Source organism: Echiichthys vipera (genome assembly GCF_963691815.1).
Source record: "Echiichthys vipera genome assembly, chromosome: 15".
Classification (NCBI taxonomy): Eukaryota; Metazoa; Chordata; class Actinopteri; order Perciformes; family Trachinidae; genus Echiichthys; species Echiichthys vipera.
Window position 1 is genome coordinate 9,695,759 of NC_139840.1, and position 27,275 is coordinate 9,723,033.

The window sequence follows — 27,275 nt, forward strand, 5'->3', positions numbered from 1 at the left end:
AAAGGAGGCTAAGATAATGTGGCCAGAAAAGACTCAAGTAAAGGTTGTGCATTGTTGACATTTATTCTTTGAAAACTTTTAAAGGGGTTTCTTATATGTCATGCAAATACTTAATATTTGTGGCGAACCCAAAGAGTGATGTTTTTCTTCTCTGAAAGTTTTAGTGTTGGTTTAATCCTAGGACTGGGGCTCGGTTTGGGACAGAAAAACTATGTTGGTTGTAGGTTCAGTTTTGATCAGAAATAAACTGATATTTGAAATATTAATGACATCAGAATTTCATTCGGTCTGGTTGGCTTTACCAGTATAGGTTCACAGTCTTGTAGTTAAAAGGTTAACTTGCTGTTGTGAGACATGGTTCACACGTCTTCCTTTTCAGCTGCAAGGAATTCACACAGACGTGATGTTATTTTGCCTTGTCCAATATGCAAACCTAATGTTCTATAGTTCAATATCAAACCACAAGTTTGTTGTTCAAGCTAATGTTTTATACTGCAATGTATGAGAGATTGATATTAAGGGACAGAAGACTGTACACTCGAGGCTGAACAATAGATTAAATTCATATTAGTAGTGCAATAGCGTAACTTACTTGACAAAGAAACAGTATGGACATTTTAAAATTTGCTCCAAAATACATATTCCATACGAGAAAGGATAGAGAACAGGCATTAGTTTATTGATTATTGTAAGGTCATTACATCAGAGTTTTAAACTACTAAACAGGCAAATGTAAGTTTTAAATTGGATTTTATTTACATTGGAATTAATAACTAAAACAATGGCAATATCATACTTGTTTATTATCCAGCCCTGATCTGCCCAATAGTCAATATTGGCTGAATACCTTTGTTGGAATTATTTGGAAAATAAATGTCGTAATAGTTGTAATCGACCCAAGGAGTGTGGTCAATGTATTGTTTTTAAGGGATTGTTGTAGTTTATACAACATGTTTATAGATAAATTATTAAGTGTTATTATAGTTGTTGTAGTAGAATTCTCTTAGTTCAAAGAAAGAAGTGTTTTTAATTTAATTAAATAAGCCTGAAAAACAATGAATGAGTAGTCAGTGATTATTATTTTGAACCAAGGAGTGCACACAAAATGAAAAAATCCAGGTATCACAAAGCATGACTTGAAAAGTTCATGTTAGTTGTACTACTTAATTTAAGTATCGCACACTCAGAATAAACAGGTTATTCTAACTCGCCATTTTAAGTGTACTTATTTTTATTCTGAGTCAATGGACTTTCATACTTTTTTTTAAGTAAAGCCAACCTGTTAAATTTTTACAGTGTTTATTGTGTGTGTAGTCTATTCTGAATTAAACACTCATCATTTGCATGTCTCGAGGGAAAAGCCCAGACTCAGCAAATGATTGAAGCAGTAAAGTCAGTGTGTTGAAGGGCGCGTTTATCTGTGGTGACTGGATTTTCCTGTGTTAAGACTGTTCAAGGAATTTAAAGGTGATCTTTTGTCCTTTGGCACCACAAGACTGAGGTGAATGTGATATTTCTTTCATTCTCATAATACTTCTTGTTACTTCCATAGACCGGCTGTTATGTAATGTAATTGATATTCACAATATTAACCTGCTTTCATGTTGTATATTCTAGTTTTTATATATTTTGACAAACTTTGTGGACTTTATTAGGATTAATGTCTTTAAAAAAGGTGCCTTTCAAAGCACTCAAGGTAACTTTACAGGGCGGATTTAAAAAGAGCAACAATTATAAATTCAACAAGAAAATTGACAATGTTTAAAATCCTTAAGAACATCAGTCTTTAAAATTTGATGAATGTGGGTGATGAGAAAAAAAAACAGACTACGCCAGTTTACAGAGATGTGTTTTAAGTTTGAGACTTGAAGGTGGGGAGAGAGTCAATGTTACGGATGTCTGTTGGAAGGGAGCTCCAGAGGTGGGGGTCCGAACGGCTGAAGGCTCTAGACCCTCGTCTTAATAGTCCTATTAATAAAGTAAGAGATCTGTCTATTTCTGCAGTCTATACTGGTTGTAAGGACTAATCATGAAATCGATGCTGCCATGCCCTGATGACCCGTCTGAGTTGGACTCAATAGAGGTGACCAAACCCCAGGAAACCCCAACATACCACAAGCCCTCAGGTCATGGATCTTCATCCCAGAATAGATCTAAAGTTATGATCTTTCTCAAGAGAAATGCCTTTACTTTTCTCACAATGGCTGCTGTTGCATTAGGTAAATGGTTTTCAAATATATCTTTTTTCTGTAAAACCTTTCTTTCAATAAACTATTGATCTTCCATACTATTGTGCATACAGTCTGCAACCTGCTCCTTGCTTGCCTAGTCTTAGTACTCTATGTTACTTCTCCAACACTGCTCTGTGTATTGACTCTTCTGCATTTGGCACCTCACTTTCGAACAGACGCACTGACTTTATGACTTGTTCATGTTTCTCTCAGGGATTGCCCTGGGCTTTGCTCTACGACACGTTAATATGTCAGCCAGGGATGTCAAATATGTAACCTTTCCCGGAGAGCTGCTGATGAGGATGCTGCAGATGTTGGTGCCTCCTCTCATCATTTCCAGTGTGATTACAGGTAACGGCCACACATCAGCTTGGTTGAAGTGGATTTTTAGGCATTATTTTATATGAGTTGTTAAAGAAATGGTTTGACTGGCATTGCACATGATAATATATTTCTAATTATAATCACCACGGTAGATAAACACAATCAGAAGCCAACTAGTGGCTGTTGGAAGCACTCCAACACATTTGCTTTATCTGATTATTTCTACATAACTTACGCTGAAATATCTCATCTTCAGTTTACATGGTAAGGTTTAGTTTAATTTAATGTTTGTGGTGTTTTTCAACATTTAACTTTTCACGTTACTTTTTGTTTGATATTGTGACCCCAACTGTAACTGTATATTTTCTTTAAAAATACTGTATTTAGACATACATGTCACAAACATTTGTATTTAAATTGTCCCATTAATAGAAGTAATATTGTTTTACATGTATAAAATATATTAATATGTGAGGTTATCGATCCCTATAGAGCATTGTATTTAATTTACAACAATAACATTGACTTAAGTTCATATGCAGCCACTTTTTATTTCAGGAATGTCATCATTGGACAGAAAGAAAAATGGGAAAATTGGACTAAGAGCCTTCAGCTATTACTTAGTCACAACAGTTATTGCTATATTCACTGGCATTGCGTTAGCAGTTCTTATCCAACCAGGGAAAACATCCAGGACTGCCACAGTGTCCTCTAGTGGTAATGCAGCAGCTGTGCAGAGTGTGGATTCCTTTCTAGATCTAATCAGGTGTGTACGACCAAGCAAAGTCAACAACTCTCAACATGTAATGAGAGTTAAATCATCTAATCAGTGTGTTTCATTTATAGAAACATGATTCCCTCAAATCTGGTGGAAGCTTGTTTCAGAAAGGTACGATCTGCAAGTGCTATGATTTGTTTTTTTTATTCATACTGTAACTGTTTAACACTTTTCAACGGTTAACATTGGCTTATACCTTTTATCTAGCACAGAACAGTTTATTCCGGGAGTGTTTCTACAGGAAAGATTCTTGGTGTCATCAATGTGACAAAGACCAGTGAAAACAGTGAGATTTATATTTTTGTTCTATTCCTGTGATTGGAACCAAACCATTTTGGTTAGTGTCCTTTATGTTGCTTTAATATGTCATTTGCCTGATCTTCATTGTTGTTGTAACATTGTCATTACACCAACAAGTAGTCTTAACAACTTTCCTGGGACCCCTATAGATGACACAGCACCAGTGCCAGTGCCAGGAACCCTAGACGGAGTTAATATTCTGGGTCTATTGAGCTTCTCTGTCGCCTATGGCCTCATCCTTGGCAGTATGGACTCTGGGGGGAAACCTGTGAGGGATTTCTTTGACTCCCTGAATAAAACCATTACGCAGCTGATCGACATGGTCATCTGGTAAGGACAGGAGACTATCATGAAACTGAACTGGCCGTGTGTTCTTGTTATTGCGTCATTTCATTTGTATAAGTTTTATGCTGATATCTCCACAAAGACTAGGGCCTAGCAGCAGTCAGCTTTAATGCTTACTGCCAGTTATAGTGCTGATTAAGGGCTGTCTTTCATTTGTTTTTGGGATAATACTTTGATCACCTCTGTGCAAGTGTGTTCTATCACGCTAGCTAGGAAATCTTGTGAGAGCATACTCAAAAATGACTTTATCATTGCCTTTCCTCTGCTGTGTCATCCCCCTGTATCACAGGTTTACCCCCGTGGGAATCCTCTTCTTGCTGGCAGGACAGATTGTGAAGATGACGGACGCTAGACAGATAGGTCACGAAGTTGCCATGTATACACTAACTGTGATCGCTGGCCTACTAATCCACAGCCTTCTCACCCTTCCCCTCATTTGTTTCCTGGTCACACGTAAGAATCCCTTCAGGTTTATGGGTGGTCTGCTTCAGGTTTTCACCACTGCCTTTGGCACTTCATCAAGGTGAGCCAGAGTCCAGATATAGAACATAGCTTAAAAGTGGACTGTCAGCTTCCTTTATATAGTTCATGTATACGTATTTTTCCCCAGTTCTGCGACCCTGCCTGTTACCATCTACTGTATGGAGGAAAATCTCAAAATGGACAAGCAAGTGACTCACTTCATGCTCCCTATTGGGGCCACAATGAACATGGATGGTGCAGCACTCTATGAAGCGATAGCTGCGTTATTCGTTGCCCAGGTTAATAATGTGGATTTTAACCTGGGTCAAATCATTGTCCTCAGGTGAGCTCAAAACACATTGAGCTCAGACTGGTCAAATATTATTTTTCAATTTTCAATTTCAAACCTCATCTAACAGCAGTTTTTGCAGACGTGTCTCTCCTGTTTGGCATAGCTGCAAAATCTGTTGTTCTTCGTGTCACCAGTGCCTTCATTTGATGTTACAGTGACGTAGCTGGTAGCGCAGAATAACTACAGTGCTATTTCAGATTTGGGCCCATTGTAGCTCAAATTCTTCCTTGTTCTTCTCTTTGCTTACTAACAAACTAACTAGGTTTCCAACAGAAAGAAAATGTCTTGATACAGGATTACATTACACAACCATCTTTGTTTCTCCTGTTCAGTTTGATTGTCACAGCAGCAAGCACTGGTGCAGCAGGCATCCCACAGGCTGGCATGGTATCCATGGTGATCGTGTTGAATTCAGTTGGACTGCCCACTGAATACATTTCTCTGCTCATGACAGTTGATTGGATTCTGTAAGTTTATAGCTTGAGCTTCACTTCTTCAATGGTCTGTTTGAGGTTTGGGAAAGGCATGTAGTAAGGTGTAGTGTAGTTAGTGAGTACATTACATCAATAAGTTTCTTTACAAGAAGAGAAATACTAAGTTACAGAATGGTAGAAACTATTTTTATCCTTTCTGTTTTAAATGTCAAGAATGCTAAAACTATTTTCGACTAATCCAGGAAATAATTGATTGATTAATCAATAATTGATGATTGATTTCACCTGTAACAAGGTTAACTTTCACCTCAAAAATATCCTTTAACTTGTCGTTTTGTAACCACCCTAAACTTGTTTATAGTGGTGGTCAAGTCCTCCAAATTCCTACGATAACCTCAGATCCTCTTGTTTGTTGATAGAGATCGTTTAAGGACTACCACCAATGTCCTGGGTGACTGTATCGGTGTGACTGTAGTGCAGCATCTGTCCAGACATGAACTACAGCACTCCAGCCCTGCAGGAAAAAGCTTGGTGGAAGAAAGCACCTGGATCTGAGCATCTTGAAGCTTGGGCAGCATGTGATATGTTATTGTTGCATGATACCAAAATACTTTTTTCTCATGGTTAAATTGATTAGGTACATTTTGCTAGCCAGTGTAATCATTTAGCTTACAAAATGGACAGTTATCCCCAGGAACATTGTTTTAGCTCTTCAGAAATACAGTGAAAGAACCCCTATGACTTGCAGATGTTAGTGGAACAAAGTATAGCAAGGGTGCAGTTCTTCTCCTCTGTGAATTAGTTTCCCCTGCATTTGCTGCTATCAGGAGTATGCCATATACTATAATATTAGAGTATACCTGTTATCAAGTAAAATAGTCTGTTTTTGCCTGGATACTGTTGTTATTGGATTTGATTTAGTCTCATGTTGCACCCATAATTCTTACTTTTCTTAATATGGATGATATGATATATATTTCGCTGAATAGATAAAATAGAATATATACGAAGGCTGGTACATTTGTCTAATTGGTCACATAATGCTTAGTATATTAAGCTTGTAAAATATAACAAAGGCTTTACTGTACATGAAGTTATAAAAAGGTCACTCCATACCATGTGATTATAAGACAGGCACAAGATTTTCAACTTTCTTTGTTGTCTCTTTTCATAGGGAACACTCTACCACCATCTGGTGGCAGGACAGTCAACACGCAAGACAAAAAAAACATCTCAATGACCCAGTTACACATGGGTGATGCATATGTATATATATATATATATATATGGTAGAACTGTTTAATACTTTATGGTACTCGACTGTATGAAAGTATACAATATAGTGTCGGCCTGAAACTGAAACATGATTGTGTTTGTTTTCTCTGCAAAAAGCTACAATTTATTAAGGACAATACAACAGAGCATTGAAAAATGTTTAGATAGCCATGTACTCAAAACATGAGTACTTCTAATTTTGTTATTTAAATGAGTCATTAAAACAATGTTGGGATGTTTTTAAACACTTAAAGCTACCTGCTCTATTTTCAGCATCTCTCAACGGTACCGGATCTGTGGGATAACAAATGCTTTAAGTTTAGACATGCTGCAGTATTTCAGTGCTGTGCTAAGTTGCGTTATTAATAGAAATAACATTTTCCTGCAAAGCGGGCAATGGCAGGAGAAGAATAGGAAACTGTGGCTGCCCCCGCTGGGCGATGAGTGCAACGCCAGAGAGAAGCTCTTCTGTGTCATGACATCGCCCAGAGCTCAGTGCAGCTGTGAGGAGAGCAGGAGAGGGAGGGGAGGAGGCTTCACAGCTAGCGAACAAGAGAAAAGGAGGGGAATTCATGTGGAGGAGGGGTTTCATCAAGAGTGAGAGAGCTTAAAAGAGATGGTGAGAAAAGGCAAGAGAGAGAGGCTGTGTCAGGGAGGAAGATGCTGTTGCCAGGGAACAGTGTTGAAGTAGGAACGTCCATCTTCAGCTCACAGGAGGACAGAAAAGGGCGCGTTAAATCATGGATGCAAAATGGACTGAACTAGAAGAGAAGAAAAACAGCTGATCCTGACTCCAAGCAGCTTAAGAGAATCAAAGAGAAGGTAGGCAGGTGTGATTACATAACCACCATAACACATACGGGTGACATCATCACATCAGGATTAGAGCCCGGGGTGGGGGCATTAGTGCTGGTGGAGGAAGGAGGGAGGTAGAGGGGGATTCAGCAGGGACGAGCAGAAGTAAATGGGATGAAGAGAGAGAGAGAGAGCGAGATCATCGTGAGAGAAGCTAAAAGCACAGGGTGAGGATTATTTTATGTCCAAAAAGCAGCACGGGACCTGACTGGCAGAGGAGACTGAAAAGATGAGAGCAGGATGGTGTTTGTTGTGTGAAGAATCTCCTAACCTTTCTGCTCTCTACAGGAGGACACAATTTATCTCTCAGCCTTCATTAGAAGAATCAGTAAACTCCAAGTATCATCCAGCAGCCCAGATCCTGACAGTGCGAGGGTCCCACCTGCAGATGTAAACAGTGATGACCCTCCCTCTGCTCTCAGGCAGAGTTAAAAAGAGGAGCGCCTGAAAGAAAAACAGGGACGCTTTCAAAACGGTGAAGAAGAAATCTTCCTAATCATAGTACGTGAGTACACTGCTTTAACATGATTTTTCTGGTTTTGGCTGGATAAAGTGCCAGGGAAAGGATCACAGTCGTGACAGCCTCTCCTTTCATACACACGTAAAGGCCCTGAACATGTCCATTCTCAATCAGCCTCTTAATTTAAGTAACCTACATGAAAACACACACACACAAACACACACACACACACACACACACACACACACACACAGACATATATATATATATATATATATATGTTTCTCTGTGCTTCTCTCACTGGCTTGAAGTGAACAGGGCTTATTTGGTAAAGATGGCACTTGAGCCATTCAGTCCTGATGAGGTGGATTCACCAAGTTTTCATATGTTACGCTTTTATTTTAGTCATAAATATTACATGTTAGAAGAAATACTAAAGATTTGAAGCCAAATATGTGGGGGGTTTTCTTGTCTGTGAACTGCAATCAAACAAGTTAAGGAAGGCTCTAGTACTCGTGATGTGTTGCCTTGCCTTTTATCATCAGTGGCTGTATTGATGTTTATCTCCAAGCTGCAAGCCATGTAAATGATTTCATAAAACAGGAGGAAAGGATACCGCTGTTCTATTCAAGTGGAAACTCTTACTCTTACTCTCACTTACATTATGCTTACTGTCTGTCAAAGAAAGAGAGAGATATTTAGTAAAAAATATCTTTTTTTAACTATTTGCTTTCCATTTCTGACAGATTATGAAGTGTTTGGTTTGATAGGCACAACACAGTGAATAGCTCACAAGATAGTGTTTGGGAAATGAAGGCTGCTCTGCCATCTGGACTCAAATCCCTACCAAACACGTGCCACTGCAACATTACTTTGTGTCCATCAATCAGCAGTTCACTGTATGAGCAGCTGAGCCCTGGCAAGAGACATCTGTGCCGATAACAAACCACACGCACTGATCTGCTTGTTTCCGTGTGAATTTTCCACTTTCCACCGCTAGTCACCCCCTCTTCTATTCCTAACTTATCAGGGGGAATGCTCAATCTGTTTCAGAAAGCTTGTTTTTGTTTTAGAGAGTGAGACCAGAGGAAGATGACTCAAAGTGTGATTCAGACAGAAGGATCTTTATTAGCATGACATTTTTAGGATCAATCCCATATCAAACATTTCAACTCTCTTATGGGATAATTCAGTGTAAAGACTCTCCTCCATCGTTTAGAATCCGATCACAACACAGCAGCTCTGGCAGCGTGTAGCCTTAGGGCCTGTGTTAGACCACAGTTTCGTTGTTAGTGTTTTTTCAGTAAAGGCTCTGATGTGTCTCACTATAGCACATCAGTTCCATCCCAGTGGACAAATGGACTGCTGTAACATGTGCTGCAGCATGAACTCTGGCTGGGACAGTCATGTAGGATGTACACTCCTCCCCCTCATACGCACATTTCTGATGCCAGACTCACATATGATGTTTACTCTGTGCATGACTGATCAACTGTCACAATCATGAGAGACACGGTAGAGCTTTACAACAAATACCAAGAAAAGGAAATGCAGCGTCTGATGTAGACTTCTGTCATTTCTGATTTGGTTATGTAGAATGATGAAGTTCAGATAACACATATCATTTGCCTGAGGGGCTGTATGAGCAATGTGGTGTTTTATTTTTGTCTCCTCCCTCAGGGAGGTAGGGAACTCACTTGGACTTCACCAGTTGTGTATTTATTACGACATCTCCATTCAATAATTACCCATGGCAATATAACACTAGTGTTTTAAATGACATTTTTGCTCATGTTTGCTACTTATCATGATTGTTAGAAAAGGATAAAATGTGAAGATTTTGCAAGAATGTTGTTTGGATTCTTCTTTACACCCATGTTATGTTTTCTAGCTACTCTCCAGACCACTTCATTACAGCTTCTAAAAGCTATATATTGTGAAAGTCAGCTTTTACTTATTCAAGGGATTCTCCAGTTATTTAATATGCTGCTTCTGTAAGAGTCTGTTTGAGGTGAGAGATAGATTTAAAATGGAATAGCCAAAATTGAAGCAAAATAGATTTTTCCTACCTAGTATATCCTACATTTCCCATCATGCAACTGGATAGTGTCTTTCATTAAATCCTCTCTGCCTGGCAGACACCCACGTCTTTCAAACTCCACACCTTCAGTTTGAAAAGTTGGCTGTCTGTCGTAAGTTTGTCTCAATTTTAAACCTCATGCTAGAATTTAGGTAATCCTGATGAAATCATCAGAGTTGTGTAACATGTGTGCAATAGGTGGAGTGCCCTTTTATAAGACAGCTACAAGTATTGTACACTTTAATAATACTTTAACTCTTGGTAACTTCTCTAATTTGTGTGTAAACCACAGTGAGCTGAAGCCCGTCCTCCCTGGCAGAGGATGGGTACAGCAGAAGCCACTCTACGCATGGACAGCATGGAGGTTAAGGACGAGTGGCAGGATGAAGACTTCCCCAGGTATTCTGCTGTGTGTGTGTGTGTGTGTGTGTGTGTGTGTGTGTGTGTGTGTGTGTGTGTGTGTGTGTGTGTGTGTGTGTGTGTGTGTGTGTAGAGAGAGAGAGAGAGAGAGAGAGAGAGAGAGAGAGAGAGCCTGTGTGTGAGAGCAGTTTGTCTGATTTGTGCCCAGGCTTTGACAAACATGCCCAGCAATGATGGGAAGTAAGTCACGTGGGTTTAATGGTGAAAGGCAGCAGGTGTGCTCTTTGCTTGATGACGTTAGGTGTTACGTGATTTTGCCGTACCATGTCAGTGAACAAAACAGCTGTCGGCACAGAGAAAAAAAAGAGGACGAGTCAAACACGTCATGGTGTCCAACAATGGAAAAATAGTCAGCCAACAACTGTTTTACTGGCATAATTTGATGATTTAATGAGGAAATGTGTTTATGGAACATGAACAGAGGAGACAGATTATTGAGGACATAATGATATAACAATGATATCCTGGTAGCTCATTTTGCTAAAGCTTATACAATAAAAATAATGTCAGGAGGTAAGGGAAGAGGCGTAATGGGTAGGACAATTTAAACATGAGACCAAAAGAGAAATGTTTTAGAATGCTTTTACAATGCAAATTGTTTTTCTTTTACCCACTGTTTAATCCACTCTTGCTACTGACAACATAATAACAGCAATTATCCCAACTGATCCATCAACTCGCCCATACTTGTGGTGGCGGTGTTTCAGGGCGTGTTTGTCTAGGCATGTCTGTGTTAATGTCTGTCTTTCTGTGCTTGTGTGTTTGTACGAGTGCTATCTAGCCCTCTTGTGCTCTGTTACTGAGAGTTCAGCTGTCTTATTATAATGTCAGAGGGGAGTAATTACTGTTGTTGCTTTCTCAAACAACACATATTGTTTTTTAAAGGACACGCTGTTAAATAACAATAGTACCACTTAAAAAAGAAGAAGACTGAGAACGAAACTGTTAGGAAGGACTTCTCACACTTACTGTATTTTATTTCAGTTTTATATTACAGCAATTTAACGATAGTGATACATGTTAATGTCTATAGCAAACAATTACAGAAACACCAAAAACAATCATTAACGTCTATAGGTAGCAGGAAAACAACAAGCCAATTTTTTCTACTGTTTCCATGCTATTGTATATAAGCTGTATATTACTGCCCCTCCATGTAGGCCACTCCCAGAGGATGGAGATATTGATTCTTCATGTGGCCTCACTGACAACAGAACCAGTAAGTGGAACAAACACATTAACAGTATCTATTTATTTATTTTACATTATATTTGATCTAAACTTTCCTGGCCTACCTGTCCAGATCCTCCCACCACTCTGAATGTGGGCGAGTCCATGGCCCAGCGTAAGCGTCGCACTCTGGTCGCCCCCGACATAAACCTGTCCCTGGATCAGAGCGAGGGCTCTGTGCTCTCCGATGAGTTTCTGGAAACTCCCGACGACCTGGACATCAACGTAGATGACATCGAGACTCCTGATGATACAGACTCGCTGGAGTTCATAAACAACGGCAACGAGCTGGAATGGGAAGGTCAGACAGAGGTCAAAGGATACTGACAACTTTAGATGAAGAAGGCACACACTTTTTAAGGTCAGGGGGTGCATGTTGGGATTCTTTTAGGAAGCAACATGTAGTGTCCTCACTTCCACTAGTAAAATACATCAAATTAATAAATAGGGGTGGCCGGTGGCGCAGTGGTTAGAGCAGTTGCCCTATGTAAAGAAGCTGGAGGTCCTCGATGCAGTGCGGCCGCAGGTTCAACTTCAACCTGTGGCCCTTTGCTGCATGTCTCTATCTCACCCCATTTCCTGTCTGTTCTATATAATAAAGCCTTGAAAAACTGCCAAGAAAATAATCTTAACAAAAATCAAACTCAATGCTGTAATCTCTGCATGTCTAAAGAGTCATGGCAGATTTTCTTACTTCCCCAAATTCTGTCTGGAGCAGCTAAATGTTTTTCATTCTCAAGGGGATATTATCACCACCGTCTTGTCCTCTGTGTTTCCATCACTGATACAGTATTAAAAAAACATAAATTATAGTCTAAAACCTGTCATCAAGTAAAAACTTAAGTAAAATCTTTTAACCTTCACAAAAGAAGCACTCATTGCTTGACTGTTTCAAATCTGAGAATTATATTGTGGGAGCTGTGCAAATATTCACAGATAATCATTTTCACAACTTTATAATAACCTTTAATACTTTAATATTCATATGATATGTTTAATTATTTAGATTCTGCTTGGCTAAGACTAGAAGTATATTTGTAGAAAGCGTCTCAAGCTGTGAATCCCATTGAAGTTTCATAGCAGACGGTGATAGCAAGTTCCACCTCGTTGATCCTCATCTGCCTAATGCTGACTTCATGTGATTTCAAAAATTCGAAGGCAAGTGGGGAAGGAAGTTAATCTGACCATCGTTGTGTCATTGATTCCAGACGACACTCCTGTGGCCTCTGCCAAGCGTCTTCCAGGTGAAGGTGAAGAGGAGAGAGACTCTTCCGGTCGTCTGTGGCGAACAGTGATCATCGGTGACCAGGAGCAGCGGATTGACATGCAGGTGATCAGGCCGTACCTGAGGGTGGTCACACACGGAGGTGAGTAAAAAAGTGTGCTTTTATGGAAATACCTGAGTGTCTATGTGTGCGGGCTCGTGTGTGTGTTCGGATTCATCAAAAGTGGGTTTTGAAAGAACAGTACTAACAGGACAGTTTAAGATCAGAGTTGTTGTTTTTTTTTTTTATGCAAATATTCTGAATTGAATTGAAAAAAAGACACATTGCACTCAACCATAATAGCGGCCACATAGAGCTGGGTGACTGTAGTCAACGTCCAACTAAAAGAGCATGTGTGTGGATGCAATAACTCCTACCTTCATGAACATTATAATGAAATTCTGAAATTGATATCCTTTTTTTACACTCTTTTAGTCCGGTGTTGATTCAACTGTATGATCATTATAGAGATTGAAGTTTGTGGTAATGATAATGATAAATGACAATACCCACATTGATATAAATGGAATAGACAAAATAATAGAAATAATAGTTCTCTTCTTTACATACATTAGAAAGTAGCAAACTCTGAATACTATCTTTTGCTGGGTACATAATACACCTAAATTGATTTAAACTCTTCATCTCATTTCATCTCATCTTCATCCTCTTATCCGGGGTCGGGTCCCGGGGGCAACAGCTTTAGCAGGGGACCCCAAACGTCCCTTTCCCGGGCCACATTAACCAGCTCTAACTGGGGGATCCTGAGGCGTTCCCAGACCAGTGTGGAGATATAATCTCTCCACCTGGTCCTGGGTCTTCCCGAGGCCTCCTCCCAGCTTGACGTGCCTGGAACACCTCCCTAGGGAGGCGCCCAGGGGGCATCCTTACTAGATGCCCGAACCACCTCAATTGGCTCCTTTCAATGCAAAGGAGCAGCGGCTCTACTCCGAGTTCCTCACGGATGGCCGAACTTCTCACCCTATCTCTAAGGGAGACTCCAGCCACCCTCCTGAGAAAACCCATTTCGGCCGCTTGTACCCGCTTGTACCAGCTTGTACCCGCAACCTTGTTCTTTCGGCCATGACCCAGCTTTCATGACCATGACCAAACTCTGCATACAAAACTTAATCCTGAAGAAGTCCTACAACCGAACTGCATTTAATTACCGTGGGCCGAACATGAAAAGGTGAAGGACACAAGAGAGAAAAGGAGCATTGGGATAAATATTGGTGTGCAAGCTCTTTTTTGTACTTGCTAAATATTTTAACTTTTGAATAGCTTTTCTACCACATATTGAGTTTTCAACAGGACTGTAATAATCTTTTCATGGTGGAAAAGGCTGAAAAATCATCCAGACCATCAAAGCACATTAGACATCATAATAAAAAGAAAAGAAATCCTTTTTTCAGGGCAAATTTCATGCAGGAGGGAAACTCACGTGCTTAACCTTGAAAATACGTTTTATGATGTTAACCAGACCCGATCCACAACCACCATTTTCAAAAAGAGAAGTCTACTTTGAAAGGAATAAAACATATGTGAGCAACTGATTAGTACACCATGCGCAGTCATTGTTGCTGATAATATATTTTTCAGGTTTTCATAAACCTCTGTGTTAATGTAGCCAGAGTCATGCCAGTGCAGCTGCCATCATACTGAATGTGTGTCTCTCTCCTCTTTCAGGTTATTATGGAGAGGGTCTGAATGCCATCATTGTGTTTGCAGCCTGCTACCTTCCTGACAGCGGCTGTGAGGACTACACGTACATCATGGAGAATCTCTTCTTGTAAGATCCATTCTAGTCTCTTAAGGGTCTGTATTATGAGCATCTTCATAATATTATTCTTCTATTTTTTCTTTTTTCGCTGTAAAAATGATTAGAGAACAAAACACTTTCCTATGGAAATATGCATGTCAAATGATTATTAACATAAAATGCTAGGAAAGAAAGATGAATACATTTAACAAAACCCAAGAGCTGGTTAATGTGGCCTGGGAAAGGGAAGTTTGGGGTCTCTGCTAAAGCTGCTGCCCCCGCGACCCGACCCCGGATAAGAGGCTGAAGATGAGATGAGATGAGATGATTTTGGCTTTATTTATTTGTAAAGCACATATCTGGATTAGCCCTACTCAGTGTGAACATAGGAATTATTTCAAGTAAAGAGTTTTCATCTGATATGTTACAGTACGGTCAGATCTGAGTTTATTTGCTGTGTCCTCAGGTACGTTGTTAGCAGCCTGGAGCTGCTGGTGGCAGAAGATTACATGATTATTTACCTGAACGGAGCAACTCCTCGCAGGAAGATGCCCGGCATCAGCTGGCTGAAGAGATGCTACCAGATGATTGACAGGAAGTAAGACAGACAACATGTCAGAACAGTTTAGGCGAATGTGATGGAAATGAGAATTCGGTTAATAATATAAAACTGATGTTGATGCTGAAGATGAATGATGATACGATTTGAATTCATTATGGTTAAAATCATAACGATACAGGGATTACCGTCACAAGCTTTTGAATTTCTCCTGCAGACTGAGGAAGAATCTAAAGTGTCTCATCATCGCTCACCCAACGTGGTTCATCCGCACCGTCCTGGCCATCTCAAGACCTTTCATCAGGTGAGGATACCTTCAGTGTGGTTTGAAGTCCATCCGTATATACTGGCTGATAACATCTTTTCTAAACAAAGAAACAGAAAGAAGATAAATCACAGGGTTGATGACATAATGATCCAGTTGCGTAAAGATTTAGACCACCACAAAACATTTAAGAGTGCGAGCTGTGCTACCATAAGTGTTAAGACTTCATCACTATAATTGCAAGTTGTTTATGTTTTCTGCAGTGTGAAGTTCATGGATAAGATCCGTTACGTTCACACCCTGGAGGAGCTCAGCCAGATCATCCCCATGGAGCATGTGCAGATCCCTGAGTGTGTGTTGCAGTAAGTACTCTGAGCCACCAAGGGTCACTGACGAGACACGAAACATGTCTATCACAGCGTACGTTAGGTTTTGCATACTTACAGTAATGGAGCTGCTCACAGTGCTGTGATCAAACTAAACCTGAGTCAAGCTGTGTTTTATTCATTTTTATTAAGTATGTGTAATTTTCAGCATTTACTTAAATGTATAGTCCTCACGGTTTAGTTTAATGTACAACTGTACTCACTTACTTACTTACTCTCGTACTTACTTACTTACTTACTCACTTACTCACTTACTTATTTACTCACTCACTCACTTACTTACTCTCGTACTTACTTACTTACTTACTTACTTACTTACTCACTTACTCACTTACTCACTTACTTACTTACTTACTTACTTACTTACTTACTCACTTACTCACTTACTTACTTACTCTCGTACTTACTTACCCACTCACTTACTCACTTACTTACTTACTCACTCATTTACTCACTTACTCACTTACTTACTTACTCACTCATTTACTCACTTACTCACTTACTTACTTACTCACTCGCTCACTTACTTACTCACTTACTTACTCTCGTACTCACTTACCCACTCACTTACTCACTCACTCACTTACTTAGTTACTTACTTATTTACTTACTCACTTACTTACTTATTTACTAACTCACTTACTTTCTCTCGTACTCACTCACTTACTTACTCATTCCCTCACTCACTCACTTACTTACTTATTTACTTACTCACTTACTTACTCTCGTACTCACTCACTCACTTACTTACTCACTTATTTACTCACTTACTTACTTACGTACTCACTCACTTACTCACTTACTCACTCACTCACTCACTTACTTACTTACTTACTTACTAACTTACTTACTTACTTATTCACTCACTCACTCACTCACTTACTCACTTACTTACTCACTTACTTACTTACGTACTCACTCACTTACTCACTTACTAACTCACTCACTCACTTACTTACTCACTCACTCACTTACTTACTTACTTACTCACTCACTCACTTACTCACTTACTAACTCACTCACTCACTTACTTACTCACTCACTCACTTACCCACTCACTTACTCACTCACTCACTTACTTAGTTACTTACTTATTTACTTACTCACTTACTTACTTATTTACTTACTCACTTACTTTCTCTCGTACTCACTCACTCACTTACTTACTCATTCCCTCACTCACTCACTTACTTACTTATTTACTTACTCACTTACTTACTCTCGTACTCACTCACTCACTTACTTACTCACTTATTTACTCACTTACTTACTTACGTACTCACTCTCTTACTCACTTACTCACTCACTCACTCACTTACTTACTTACTTACTTACTTACTAACTTACTCACTTACTCACTCACTCACTTACTTACTTACTTACTAACTCACTCACTCACTTACTTACTCACTCACTCACTTACTTACTTACTTACTCACTCACTCACTTACTTACTTACTTACTTACTTACTTACTTATTCACTCACTCACTCACTCACTTACTCACTTACTTACTCACTTACTTACTTACGTACTCACTCACTTACTCACTTACTAACTCACTCACTCACTTACTTACTCACTCACTCACTTACTTACTTACTTACTCACTCACTCACTTACTCACTTACTAACTCACTCACTCACTTACTTACTCACTCACTCAATTACTTACTTACTTACTCACTAACTCACTTACTCACTTACTAACTCACTCACTCACTTACTTACTCACTCACTCACTTACTCACTTACTAACTCACTCACTCACTTACTTACTCACTCACTCACTTACTTACTTACTTACTCACTCACTCACTTACTCACTTACTAACTCACTCACTCACTTACTTACTCACTCACTCACTTACTTACTTACTTACTCACTCACTCACTTACTCACTTACTAACTCACTCACTCACTTACTTACTCACTCACTCACTCACTTACTTACTTACTCACTCACTCACTTACTCACTTACTAACTCACTCACTCACTTACTTACTCACTCACTCACTTACTTACTTACTCACTCACTCACTTACTCACTTACTAACTCACTCACTCACTTACTTACTCACTCACTTACTTACTTACTTACTCACTCACTTACTTACTTCAAAATAAGCATTCACTCTGTATGAATCTGAATCCTAAGACTAAAAGAAACCCTGACATATTTGTATTCATACTGTTCTTTCTATTCCCGTTTTTTATAGGTATGATGACGAGAAGATACAAACACAAAGGGAAAGGTAAGAAATTGATTCCCATTTGATTTCATGTTAAAAAAAAGTTTTAAGGCATTCTCTTTTTCTTGCATCTAAGTAGTATTATTAATATTTCCCTGTCTCATGTACAGACTTGAGCAAGAGCACCAGCAGGGCAACTCACCACTGCCGAAAGAAAGGTGATCCAATTTTACAGTACATACAGTCCAGTGCCATTTTGGGATACTCCTTTTTTGCTTCAGAACAACATAGAAAATGTTTTCTTTTTACATTTTACTTTGACTCATTTTACTGGCTGCTACAGTAAACATCTGAAACCGTTTCACTGTCACTTACTTACAGTGCAACTTCATTTCTCTTAGTCAGATAAGGTACTGAATAGAAAAATAATCTGTGCGTTCCCTCTCTTTAAATTAAGAGTAAGCAACTTCTGCAGCCACATGGATATACATATTTTGGCAACAGAAAGCAGAGCCTAAAATGTGCTAAGTGATCAAGCTAAATATTTATATTTACTTATGGCTTAACTTTAATCTGTCATTTCCAGGCCGAAGTCAGTGATAGCAGAGGTTGGCCGTGACATCTGACATTAAGGTAAGGGCTCTCGTTGACATGACCGCCTTTCCAACAGACTTCACCAAGGCTGGTTTCTAATGTCAGCCCTCTGTAACTAATATCTGACACACAGGGAAATATTTTCTTCTGCGCACACACACTGACATGCTTATGTGTGCAAAAAACACACGATACAGTAAATCACTGGAGTGTTGGCTCACTGACTAAAGGTCCAGAGGGGTCAACTCTTAGTTCAGGGGCACTGAGATCCAATTTACAGCATCATACCGAGTCAAGTGAGACAACAAGCAGAAAGGTTTCAGTTACTTGAATCTTCTCTCAAAAAGATATTTTTCCATGATTAATCGATCAAAAGTAAATTAACTGACTATTTTGCAAGTTAATTACTCCCTCAAATCACTGATCAAACAAATAGCCGGACATTATAGCTTTTCAAACATGAGAAATTGCTGCTCTTCATTGGCGTATATCACAATGAATTAAATATTTTTGCGGTTGTGGACTCTTGGTCCCACTGTATAGTAACAGTATAAAGCACATTTTTCAATGTTTAATGATGTTCTGTAGACCAAACAACTAATTGCTTAATCAAGAAGAACCAGGAATGAGCAGATTAATCGACAATGAAAACAATCAGTCATAAAGTCACAAATCAGTCACATCTATCGTTTTAGAATACAAGTCTGATTTAAAGTATATCTCATTCATAGATATTTGCGGCCAGGAGGAAACTGAAGCATGCACCTGTCTCTTTAATTAGAATCACTTTCATGTTTCGACTCTGATGACAGGCAATAGGCCTCAAAATATTATCCCTAGATAATCATTAAAAAGTAATGAGTAAAGAAACGTGTTTCATTCCAGGCTCTGACCCTTCCTTTTCTGAGAGCTCTGGACCAAAGGCTGAAGCACAAAATTCAGTGTCGTACTGTTGATCATCAAGTCTAACTCATTATGTCTTTTGCCAAGTCATGTTTCAGTTATTTAAATTCAGACCGCGTGTGACTCCAAGAAATGTTAGCTGATCCTTCAAACGTCGTACTCCCTCCGTGCCCCGTGTTACGTAAAGCACAGCTGCTAATCTCTTTAAGCCTGCCTGCATACAACCGATACATACTATTTTTAATGGGTTGTACAAGTCTGGCAAATTGATCCATGTCGCACAGCCTGTCCTGAAAAATTGGGTAGGACATACCTGCCGCAGCCGGTCAGGGTGGGTGGGTTATTTTAGAACACCCCACTTCTGCGCTGTCCTGCTGACTGTTTCTATCAGCCTCCATATATCAAAGAAGCTATCAGCCGTAGGACTGGCAGACATCCCAGGAATGGACACTGGCCCCATCTCTTAACCAAATGCCAAGGGAGTAAGTAGGGGAAAAATAAATAGGCAATGTGTCAAGTTGGACTGCTAACTGAAACTCTGCCAAATGTAAGGATTATATAGGAAATTGTTGAGAAAGGTGACAAAGAAAGATAATGACCTGTCTGTTTTTGAATTACAGAGCTTTAATTGAAGAACCAATGGGGGGCATTCATTCATCAAAATGGGATCCAGCCTCGATCATCATCATAGGATTAAATCTTGTGACTGGATCTATTAACTGCAAGACAATCATCTCTCAAGAACATTATTTCCAGTGACATGCTTGCTTCTAACTAAAAGTTCATTTACACCAAAGCATTTCCAGATATAGCTAAATCAAAAGCATCTGCTCCCTGCATGTCAAGTTGCGCTTTAACCACAGCATGACTGCAACTATATAAATGAAAAATAACGGACTTGAATGAAGACTCAGGCGTCTTCCGACAAGGAGTATTGCCCGTCTCGAAGTGTATATACGTGTATAGATATTTTTGAGAAAGGTGTTTGATATTTGTTTTTTTATATGAGTGGCATGGGTCTTGTTTGGTTTCATGGCCGGTAACTGAAAAATAATGTGCAATGATACTGTTCTTCTTAGACCTACAGTAGATGTTACTGATGCAAATGTGTTTTACAGTCTTCAAGTTTTCCAGAGTTTGATATGCAGGTGGCATGCTCGTTTATATCCTTCTATCTCATTTGAATTTGTTCGTTTTTAAGTCATTTACCATCATGTTTCAACAGGTACTTTGCCAAGACGGAAATTCTGCATTGTTACAAATTAAATGAAATATATTTAAAGAGAGTCGAAATAATTGCTAAAAGTGTTATATATGAAAATGTGCCATTTACTGTTTACAACAAAATAAATGAATGACCTTAAACAAACTTTTGTCCTGCTATGATTAGTCCCCTCTTGTATCCAACCTTGACTCCTGATACAGAACAGTACATTACGCCTCACATCTCCATCTTTTTTATTGCCAGGGACATAATAATAATAATGTGTGTCTATGTTCTTTGTGTCACCTGGCAGTCCTGTCAAGTAGTCAATACCTCAATTCATAATAAACTTTAATTCCTCCTTTTATATTTTACCAATAACTTTATAGTCTTTCAAATTGAAAATGGAAAAGGAGTCTGACCATGAGCTTATAATGGATTAAGTATAAGTATGAACTAAATGTTAAATAGTTTGAGATTTTGTTAAATAGGCACTTTACCTTTTCTTGCTGAAAGTTACATGAGAAAATTCAAATCACTGTCTTTGTGTTTAGTGCTAGAGCCAAGAGGCTTTTAGCTTAGCTTAGCATAAAGCCTGGAGGCAGTGAAAAACAGCTCCTCGGCCTGTCACCAATGGGGTGCAGTGCAAGCACATACCAATACCTCTAAAGCTGTTGTGCCGTCCATGTTATTACTCGCTCTTGCATTTCTTCATCTTTTTTTCCTTCTATTAATTGGTGAGCATTTGGCGTACTTTTGAACTTTAGTTCAGTAGCTAGCTGTTTCCCCCTGCTTCCAGTCTGTATGCTAAGCTAAGCTAATAGCCTCCTTAGTTCTACCTCCATATTAAACGCACAGGCATGAGGGTTGTCTCAATCTTCCCAAAATGTCAACATATTCCTTTAATCTTGGAAGTGTAGGTCATTTGACATAATCTCCTGGTCATAATCTTAAAAAAAAAAAATACAAACTGAATAGGTAATATTAGCTTTGTCTGTCATCTGAGTCTAAGAAGGCAAAAGTATGTGCACCTCATGCCTCACATAGTGCCCTAAAAAATGTCGGAGCCTATATGGGTCAGTTGTGTAATCCTACAACATGTCAAAGCTGCCAATCACTTTGATAGAAGTGGTAAAAGAAATATTATCATCACATGGTGCCACCAGGAATCTCTTTTCAACTGGATTGTCATGGCAGTGAAACACGAAGCCCTGAACACGAAACCATGTGCTCTTATAGCCGGGACTCAAAGTTCACTTCTTTTGCACTTAAAATTACAGAGATAAGCGTTTGTTTAGATTATTGTACAAACATAATGAACGCAAGGTTAGGCTGCTCACATCTGGAGGTGTGTAACGAGCAGGGCTGATAAGCTGAAGTTCAAAAACTTACATCTGTGTTATCAGACCTATAGCCGTGACTCGAGACACTGTGGTCACATGGTAGGCTGTCAAGTTCTCCAGCTTGTTGCATCAGAAATATGCGTGACGCAGCCGACAGACATACAACAGCCAACTAAATATAGTGCTTCTGGTTTTCACCCACCCAAAGCTGTGAAAACTTTCCCTCTGAAAAAAACAAATAATGAGAGAAACACACTTTTTGACTCTGACATGTACTACACTACACTCAAATAAAGAAAAATAGAGCTTTCTTTTAATTAATTTTGTGTTTCACAGCATAGCCCCATCACCATTTCTTTATCTTTCTCTCGGCTGGGTGTGGGTATTGCCGTGCATTCAGTTGGCCAGTGTTCACTGACCACTGACAGCAGGTGGAATATGTAGGATCTACTTTCATGCAACTGTGAGGCTCCTTAGTCCTCCTCCTCCCATCGGTGCTGTGCGGCTGTAAAGCAGCGGCTTATTGGCTGCAGGAAATGTAGACCGATTGGTTAGAGAGCCTGTGACGCTGCAGCTAAATCCTTTATATGTCCGGCAGGGAGATTGTCTATCAATGAAGTAGTAAAAGGGGGGAACGTCTGTGGCAGAGAAGAAGGACAAGGTTTTCAACGAAGACTTTCATAGACTGATTGCTTTGGGTGGGTTCCCTTTTTTTATTTACTGAATTCCAGAGGTGACCAATACACAAAGTCAAAATGAAGTTCATCATTGGCATTGGAGGGTAAGTCTTGTTTGTATTTCCTTACTTTTGCTTGTCTTTTGATGAAACTCAGAATGTAACTCATGACTTTGTGGAATGAAAATCATCTTAATTTCAGAGTGACCAACGGTGGGAAGACCACTTTGACAAATAGACTACTAAAGACATTACCCAACTGTTGTGTGGTGCACCAGGATGACTTTTTCAGGGTAAGATGAATTAAATTTATCATTATTTTCAACTTTAAGTCACTATATGTTCAGTTTAAAGCTACAGTAACTATTTTGTTGTATTAATGTTGAATCATTGCAAGTATTATTTTTGATACATTTCATTTGTTACGTTAAATTTACCCTTGAGGACATTTTATACTCAGAAATAAACCATAAGTGTGACCTGCAGATGTCCTGTCATCACAGTAGCCTAGTAATACATCTGGTTGATTGTCGCCTGGACAGCCAGTGAAAGGGCTGAGCGTCCCCACTTAAAGTCAAATTTTGTCTACTCCTACTCCAACCTTTTTTTGCATAATTATTAATCTCCTTTCTACCACATCCATCTTTTCGGGCTGCATTCACGGACCGTAAAAGGTTGACTGACCACGTATCACCAGTTATTTTTAAAACCAGAATAACTTGATGTCATGTTTCCACTTATATCGCATGTTATACAACTTTAGCAATAGAGCGTCGTCAAGGGCTGCATAGGCGCAAAAAAAGAAGCTAAATGAGCTACAGTAGCTTCGAGCGAGCGTTATGACCCTCCTGCATTATTTAATGACATTTTAAATAAAGTTATTTAGGGAAAGTTGTGTCCTAAGGTAATGAAACAGATATTTCCGAGCGCAACATTGAAAAAAAAAAAAAGAAAAACGTTTTAACCGTACCCAAAAATGTCACTCTGCGCTACTTTTGGTGGAGACGAGTCCTTGGCCTGTCCTGTCCAGGTGTGATCAGCTCTGGCTGGTTACTAGGTTGCAGCAATGTTTTATTGGTGACTGTTATTTCAGAGACCCGATCAAATAGAAGTCGGGGAGGACGGCTTTAGACAGTGGGATGGTAAGAATGGATTTTGCGTAGGAAAACCAAAGCAGTAATGTACTTTTCCTTTCCTGCACATTTTTTTTAGTTTGGTAACCAATCAAATCCTAAACTTTATCATCTATTCTGTGAATGCTACAAACATTCACTAACTTTGGCTAATGTGTGTTAAAGCACATTGGTGAAAAATGTTGGTTACGTGTGTGGTGACGCCCTGTTCTTCTCTCTCCTCTCCTTGTTCTGTATCAGTGATCAGCGCTCTGGACATGGAGGCTATGGTCAACACTGTGAAAGGCTGGCAGGAGAACCCTGTCAAGTTTGCTCGCTCACACGGCGTCAGCCTGTCACCTGAAGCTGAGGAATCCGACTCGGAGGAAGGGATCCATATTCTCATCGTGGAGGGGTTCCTGATCTACAACTACAAGTGAGTCGCTTGCCATCTTTCTTGTTTTTCCACGCAAGCTCTCCAATTTAACCTTCAGGCCTCTAAAGCTTTCCATTAATCTGAGCCTTGTTCCCCTCTGCAGGCCTCTTATTGACGTCTATGACAAATGTTTCTACATTTCCATTCCTTATGAGGAGTGCAAAAAGAGGAGGAGGTAATGAGCTCTTGCGGTGACTTTGACAGATTGTGTTAGACAAATTGCAGGCTATAAAATGACCTGATTGGTTATATTTCTGCAGTACAAGGACATACACTCTCCCTGACCCCCCTGGCCTGTTCGACGGCCACGTCTGGCCTATGTACTTGAGACACAGGAAAGAGATGGAGAACAACTGTGACAGAATAGGTATGTCAAGCCGTCTGCAACAAAATATCAACGACCCTTCATTTGCCTACATTATTCTGCCTCCCTATCCACATCCCCACCACCAAAATAAAAGCAAAATAAAGCTTTAAGTGCTCACTGTAGACATACATGACTCTCATTCACGCCTGATTTGTCTTTTCCTGGACAGAGTACCTTGATGGGATGACATCAAAGGAAAACATCTACAACAAAGTGTATGAAAGCGTTCAGAACTCCCTGCTGAATAACTTATAGGTAAATAAAAAAATACATTATCCTCTATATTTTCACTGACAGTGTGACGGTGTCAACGTGAGTGACTTCTCATCTTTCTCTCTCTCCACAGCAGGCCGGGGATGATGGTGGAGCGTGTATAGACTTGTAAATATCAAATGTGTAACACCAGTTCTGTACTGTAGCCTGATTTGTAAATAGTTGATCCTGTAACTTATTAAGAACCACTGGCAGAAACGTTGTGTTTTTGTATAGTTCTGTGTAACTTTTTTAAAATATGAGCCACCTCTGGACCGCCCAGTGTTTAACATCAGGGACAGAGCTCTACTCCGATCTTCTTGAATGTGAACATATAAAACACCCACTGGGAGGAAGGATTTTTGCCTCGCAACTAAATAAAACAACTGAATCAAACTTTTCCTGTTTCCTGTCACACACACACACACCCACACACACACACACACACACACACACACACACACACACACACACACACGGAGCTCTCATAAACCTCACGTTTTACAGCACAAACATTTAAGTGTGTTGAGGATGACTGATAACATCCTGGGGATCTTGAACGGGACTTCTTATCACTCAGATTAGATTTAGTGCCTCAATAAAAGTAGTCTGCAAACAACCACAGAGAATGTTTTTCTGTGGAAGACAAAAGATTAGCTAAAGCAGTTTACAGGAAGGAAGAAGAAAGGACACATGAAGGTGATTGGATTTAATCGCCACTTGACTGACATTTTAAACATTAGGAAATATAAATATCCCAATAACATTTGAGCATTTTTAACTTTGAAGAAAAACAAAACAAAAGTTTTTTATAGGCAACTGAACCAATATGAATCGGTGTGTTTTACTCTTCTCATATTCATTAAAGGTGTTTTATTACTATTTAAATCATCCACTTAAGTGACTTAAACTGGATTTGTAATGCTGCATCACATCTATGGATGTTTTTTTTTTTACTTTAACATCCATAACATCATCTATAACTTTGATAATAAGTCATATTATAATTATTCTTTGACCTCTTCATAGATAAAAAGGGGGAAATGATTAGTGTAACCTTGACCTACATTTCATAAAGAGGCGTCTGCCATAAAACCGCAGCCTGGTTTGATTTCAGCTGTCGGACCTTTGTTTCATGTCCTTCCAGTCTGCCTGTACAGCGTCCTCGGGTCCAATAAAGCATTAAGTGTATTCATTTTTACACTAGAAGAAAACGGTTATGTTCAGCTGATGCAGATCACTAACTGTATCAGGACACGAGATCCACCTCCAAAGCACTAAATGCAAATATCTACGTGATATTTCTGTAAACCTTGTCTCTGTCGGGGACATTTACTTTTCACACACATGAAAGTCAGAGTCTTAAACTTATTATGCTTCCCTGTCTAAAAACACATCCAGTGACCTTTCTATATTCTAGCCTTTAGCTAGAGAGGAGCAAAACCTCTGTCTTGACAACCACTCTGTAAGTTTGAGTCTGCAGTTTACTGGCATTAACTCAACAGACATGAAGTGAATGTGCTTGTCCTTTTCACAGGCAGGTAACCACTTATCTAAAATAATAATAATAATAATCAAACGTCCTATCTAAGGTCACTCTCATCACGTCACGCTCTACCCCAGGCAAAACTGTCTGCAGAAATAAGGGACCCATAGAGCGGTAGATTTTCAGTTTTGTTAATATTTCAATGTCAGAAAGCAAGTGAGTTACGTGGTCACCTTGAGGGCTGTCTGTCTTATCTGCAGCTGAGTGCACAGCATGAACCATAAAACAAACAACTTGTGTTGTGATGACCAGCACATCAAAGAGTATATATTATATCTTTAGTGTTATAAAGATTTTTTATGAAACTCTCCTTCTTCAGATCTTACACACAGTACATTACTCTGACAGAGTCACAAAGGGTGTGTTAGGGGGTTCGGGATCTTGTGATACGTGTCTGGGAGTCTTTACATGCCAACAGTTGGCCTGGAGCAGAGGCAGGTCTGTCAGTTTATTTTTAGGCTAAGTGTCTGGGGTGTCAGGGGAATATTTTTAATGAGCGTACAGCCAATTGCTGATTGCCACAGACCCACTCTACGCGCCACTGCATGGTCTGACTCAGGGGCCGGTCCCCACACGCCACCAACGGCTGGGTAAGGTGAGAACCTCGTGCTCCCACGTCACCCGCCGCCATGACAACCCTGAAAGTGCAGCCAAGGCGTCCATATTTAGGTGGAGAGGCAGGGACAGGAGAAGAGCGGCTGTCACATGCTGTGCAGACCTCCTGTGTGAGTGATCGAGGGGCCCCTGAGGCATGTGAACAGTTGTGGTTGTGCCACTGAAGGAATGATTACAGGAATAATTATGGCTGCCTCACTGTGACTAAACATGAACAGAAACCCCCTTATGTATTTATATTTTATTGATTCAA

At 39.6% G+C, this 27,275-nt stretch overlaps 3 protein-coding genes across 5 annotated transcripts; all 3 read left to right on the top strand.

Annotated features, from left to right (window-relative positions):
- Positions 1 to 2,029: 2,029 nt before the first annotated feature.
- Positions 2,030 to 5,781, top strand: LOC310957855 (excitatory amino acid transporter 1-like; the record flags this gene model as incomplete). Its single annotated transcript, XM_083928589.1, has 7 exons — positions 2,030 to 2,126; positions 2,445 to 2,582; positions 3,783 to 3,963; positions 4,268 to 4,501; positions 4,589 to 4,783; positions 5,125 to 5,259; positions 5,646 to 5,781. The coding sequence occupies 7 exons, from the start codon at positions 2,030 to 2,032 to the stop codon at positions 5,779 to 5,781; spliced, it is 1,116 nt and encodes a 371-aa protein (XP_083784715.1).
- A 1,948-nt stretch (positions 5,782 to 7,729) lies between these two features.
- On the top strand, positions 7,730 to 20,792 carry LOC310957741 (caytaxin-like). 2 transcript variants are annotated; one of them, XM_083928451.1, is made up of 13 exons: positions 7,730 to 7,857; positions 10,189 to 10,295; positions 11,477 to 11,535; positions 11,620 to 11,847; positions 12,755 to 12,913; positions 14,498 to 14,600; positions 15,037 to 15,168; positions 15,347 to 15,433; positions 15,658 to 15,756; positions 18,002 to 18,037; positions 18,145 to 18,192; positions 18,561 to 18,607; positions 20,092 to 20,792. In XM_083928451.1, the coding sequence occupies exons 2-12, from the start codon at positions 10,219 to 10,221 to the stop codon at positions 18,598 to 18,600; spliced, it is 1,068 nt and encodes a 355-aa protein (XP_083784577.1). In that variant the 5' UTR covers positions 7,730 to 7,857; positions 10,189 to 10,218; the 3' UTR covers positions 18,601 to 18,607; positions 20,092 to 20,792. The 2 variants fall into 2 exon arrangements, with proteins under 2 accessions (XP_083784577.1, XP_083784576.1); XM_083928450.1 differs by lacking the exon at positions 7,730 to 7,857 and adding an exon at positions 9,972 to 10,008.
- A 1,830-nt stretch (positions 20,793 to 22,622) lies between these two features.
- On the top strand, positions 22,623 to 25,251 carry LOC310957346 (nicotinamide riboside kinase 2-like). 2 transcript variants are annotated; one of them, XM_083927874.1, is made up of 8 exons: positions 22,623 to 22,799; positions 22,897 to 22,987; positions 23,788 to 23,836; positions 24,068 to 24,242; positions 24,346 to 24,417; positions 24,503 to 24,609; positions 24,779 to 24,864; positions 24,956 to 25,251. In XM_083927874.1, the coding sequence occupies exons 1-7, from the start codon at positions 22,774 to 22,776 to the stop codon at positions 24,862 to 24,864; spliced, it is 606 nt and encodes a 201-aa protein (XP_083784000.1). In that variant the 5' UTR covers positions 22,623 to 22,773; the 3' UTR covers positions 24,956 to 25,251. The 2 variants fall into 2 exon arrangements, with proteins under 2 accessions (XP_083784000.1, XP_083784001.1); XM_083927875.1 differs by having other exon boundaries at positions 24,959 to 25,251.
- The last annotated feature ends 2,024 nt before the right edge of the window (positions 25,252 to 27,275 follow it).

Bases quoted from the DNA above. Each gene is read 5' to 3' on its own strand.
- LOC310957346 (XM_083927874.1), top strand. From the start codon at position 22,774: ATGAAGTTCATCATTGGCATTGGAGG. The intron at 22,800-22,896 runs GTAAGTCTTGTT...TCTTAATTTCAG, and splicing joins TTCATCATTGGCATTGGAGG to AGTGACCAACGGTGGGAAGA. The intron at 24,418-24,502 runs GTAATGAGCTCT...ATATTTCTGCAG, and splicing joins GAGTGCAAAAAGAGGAGGAG to TACAAGGACATACACTCTCC.
- LOC310957741 (XM_083928451.1), top strand. From the start codon at position 10,219: ATGGGTACAGCAGAAGCCACTCTACGCATGGACAGCATGGAGGTTAAG. The intron at 10,296-11,476 runs GTATTCTGCTGT...CCCTCCATGTAG, and splicing joins CAGGATGAAGACTTCCCCAG to GCCACTCCCAGAGGATGGAG. The intron at 12,914-14,497 runs GTGAGTAAAAAA...CTCCTCTTTCAG, and splicing joins GAGGGTGGTCACACACGGAG to GTTATTATGGAGAGGGTCTG.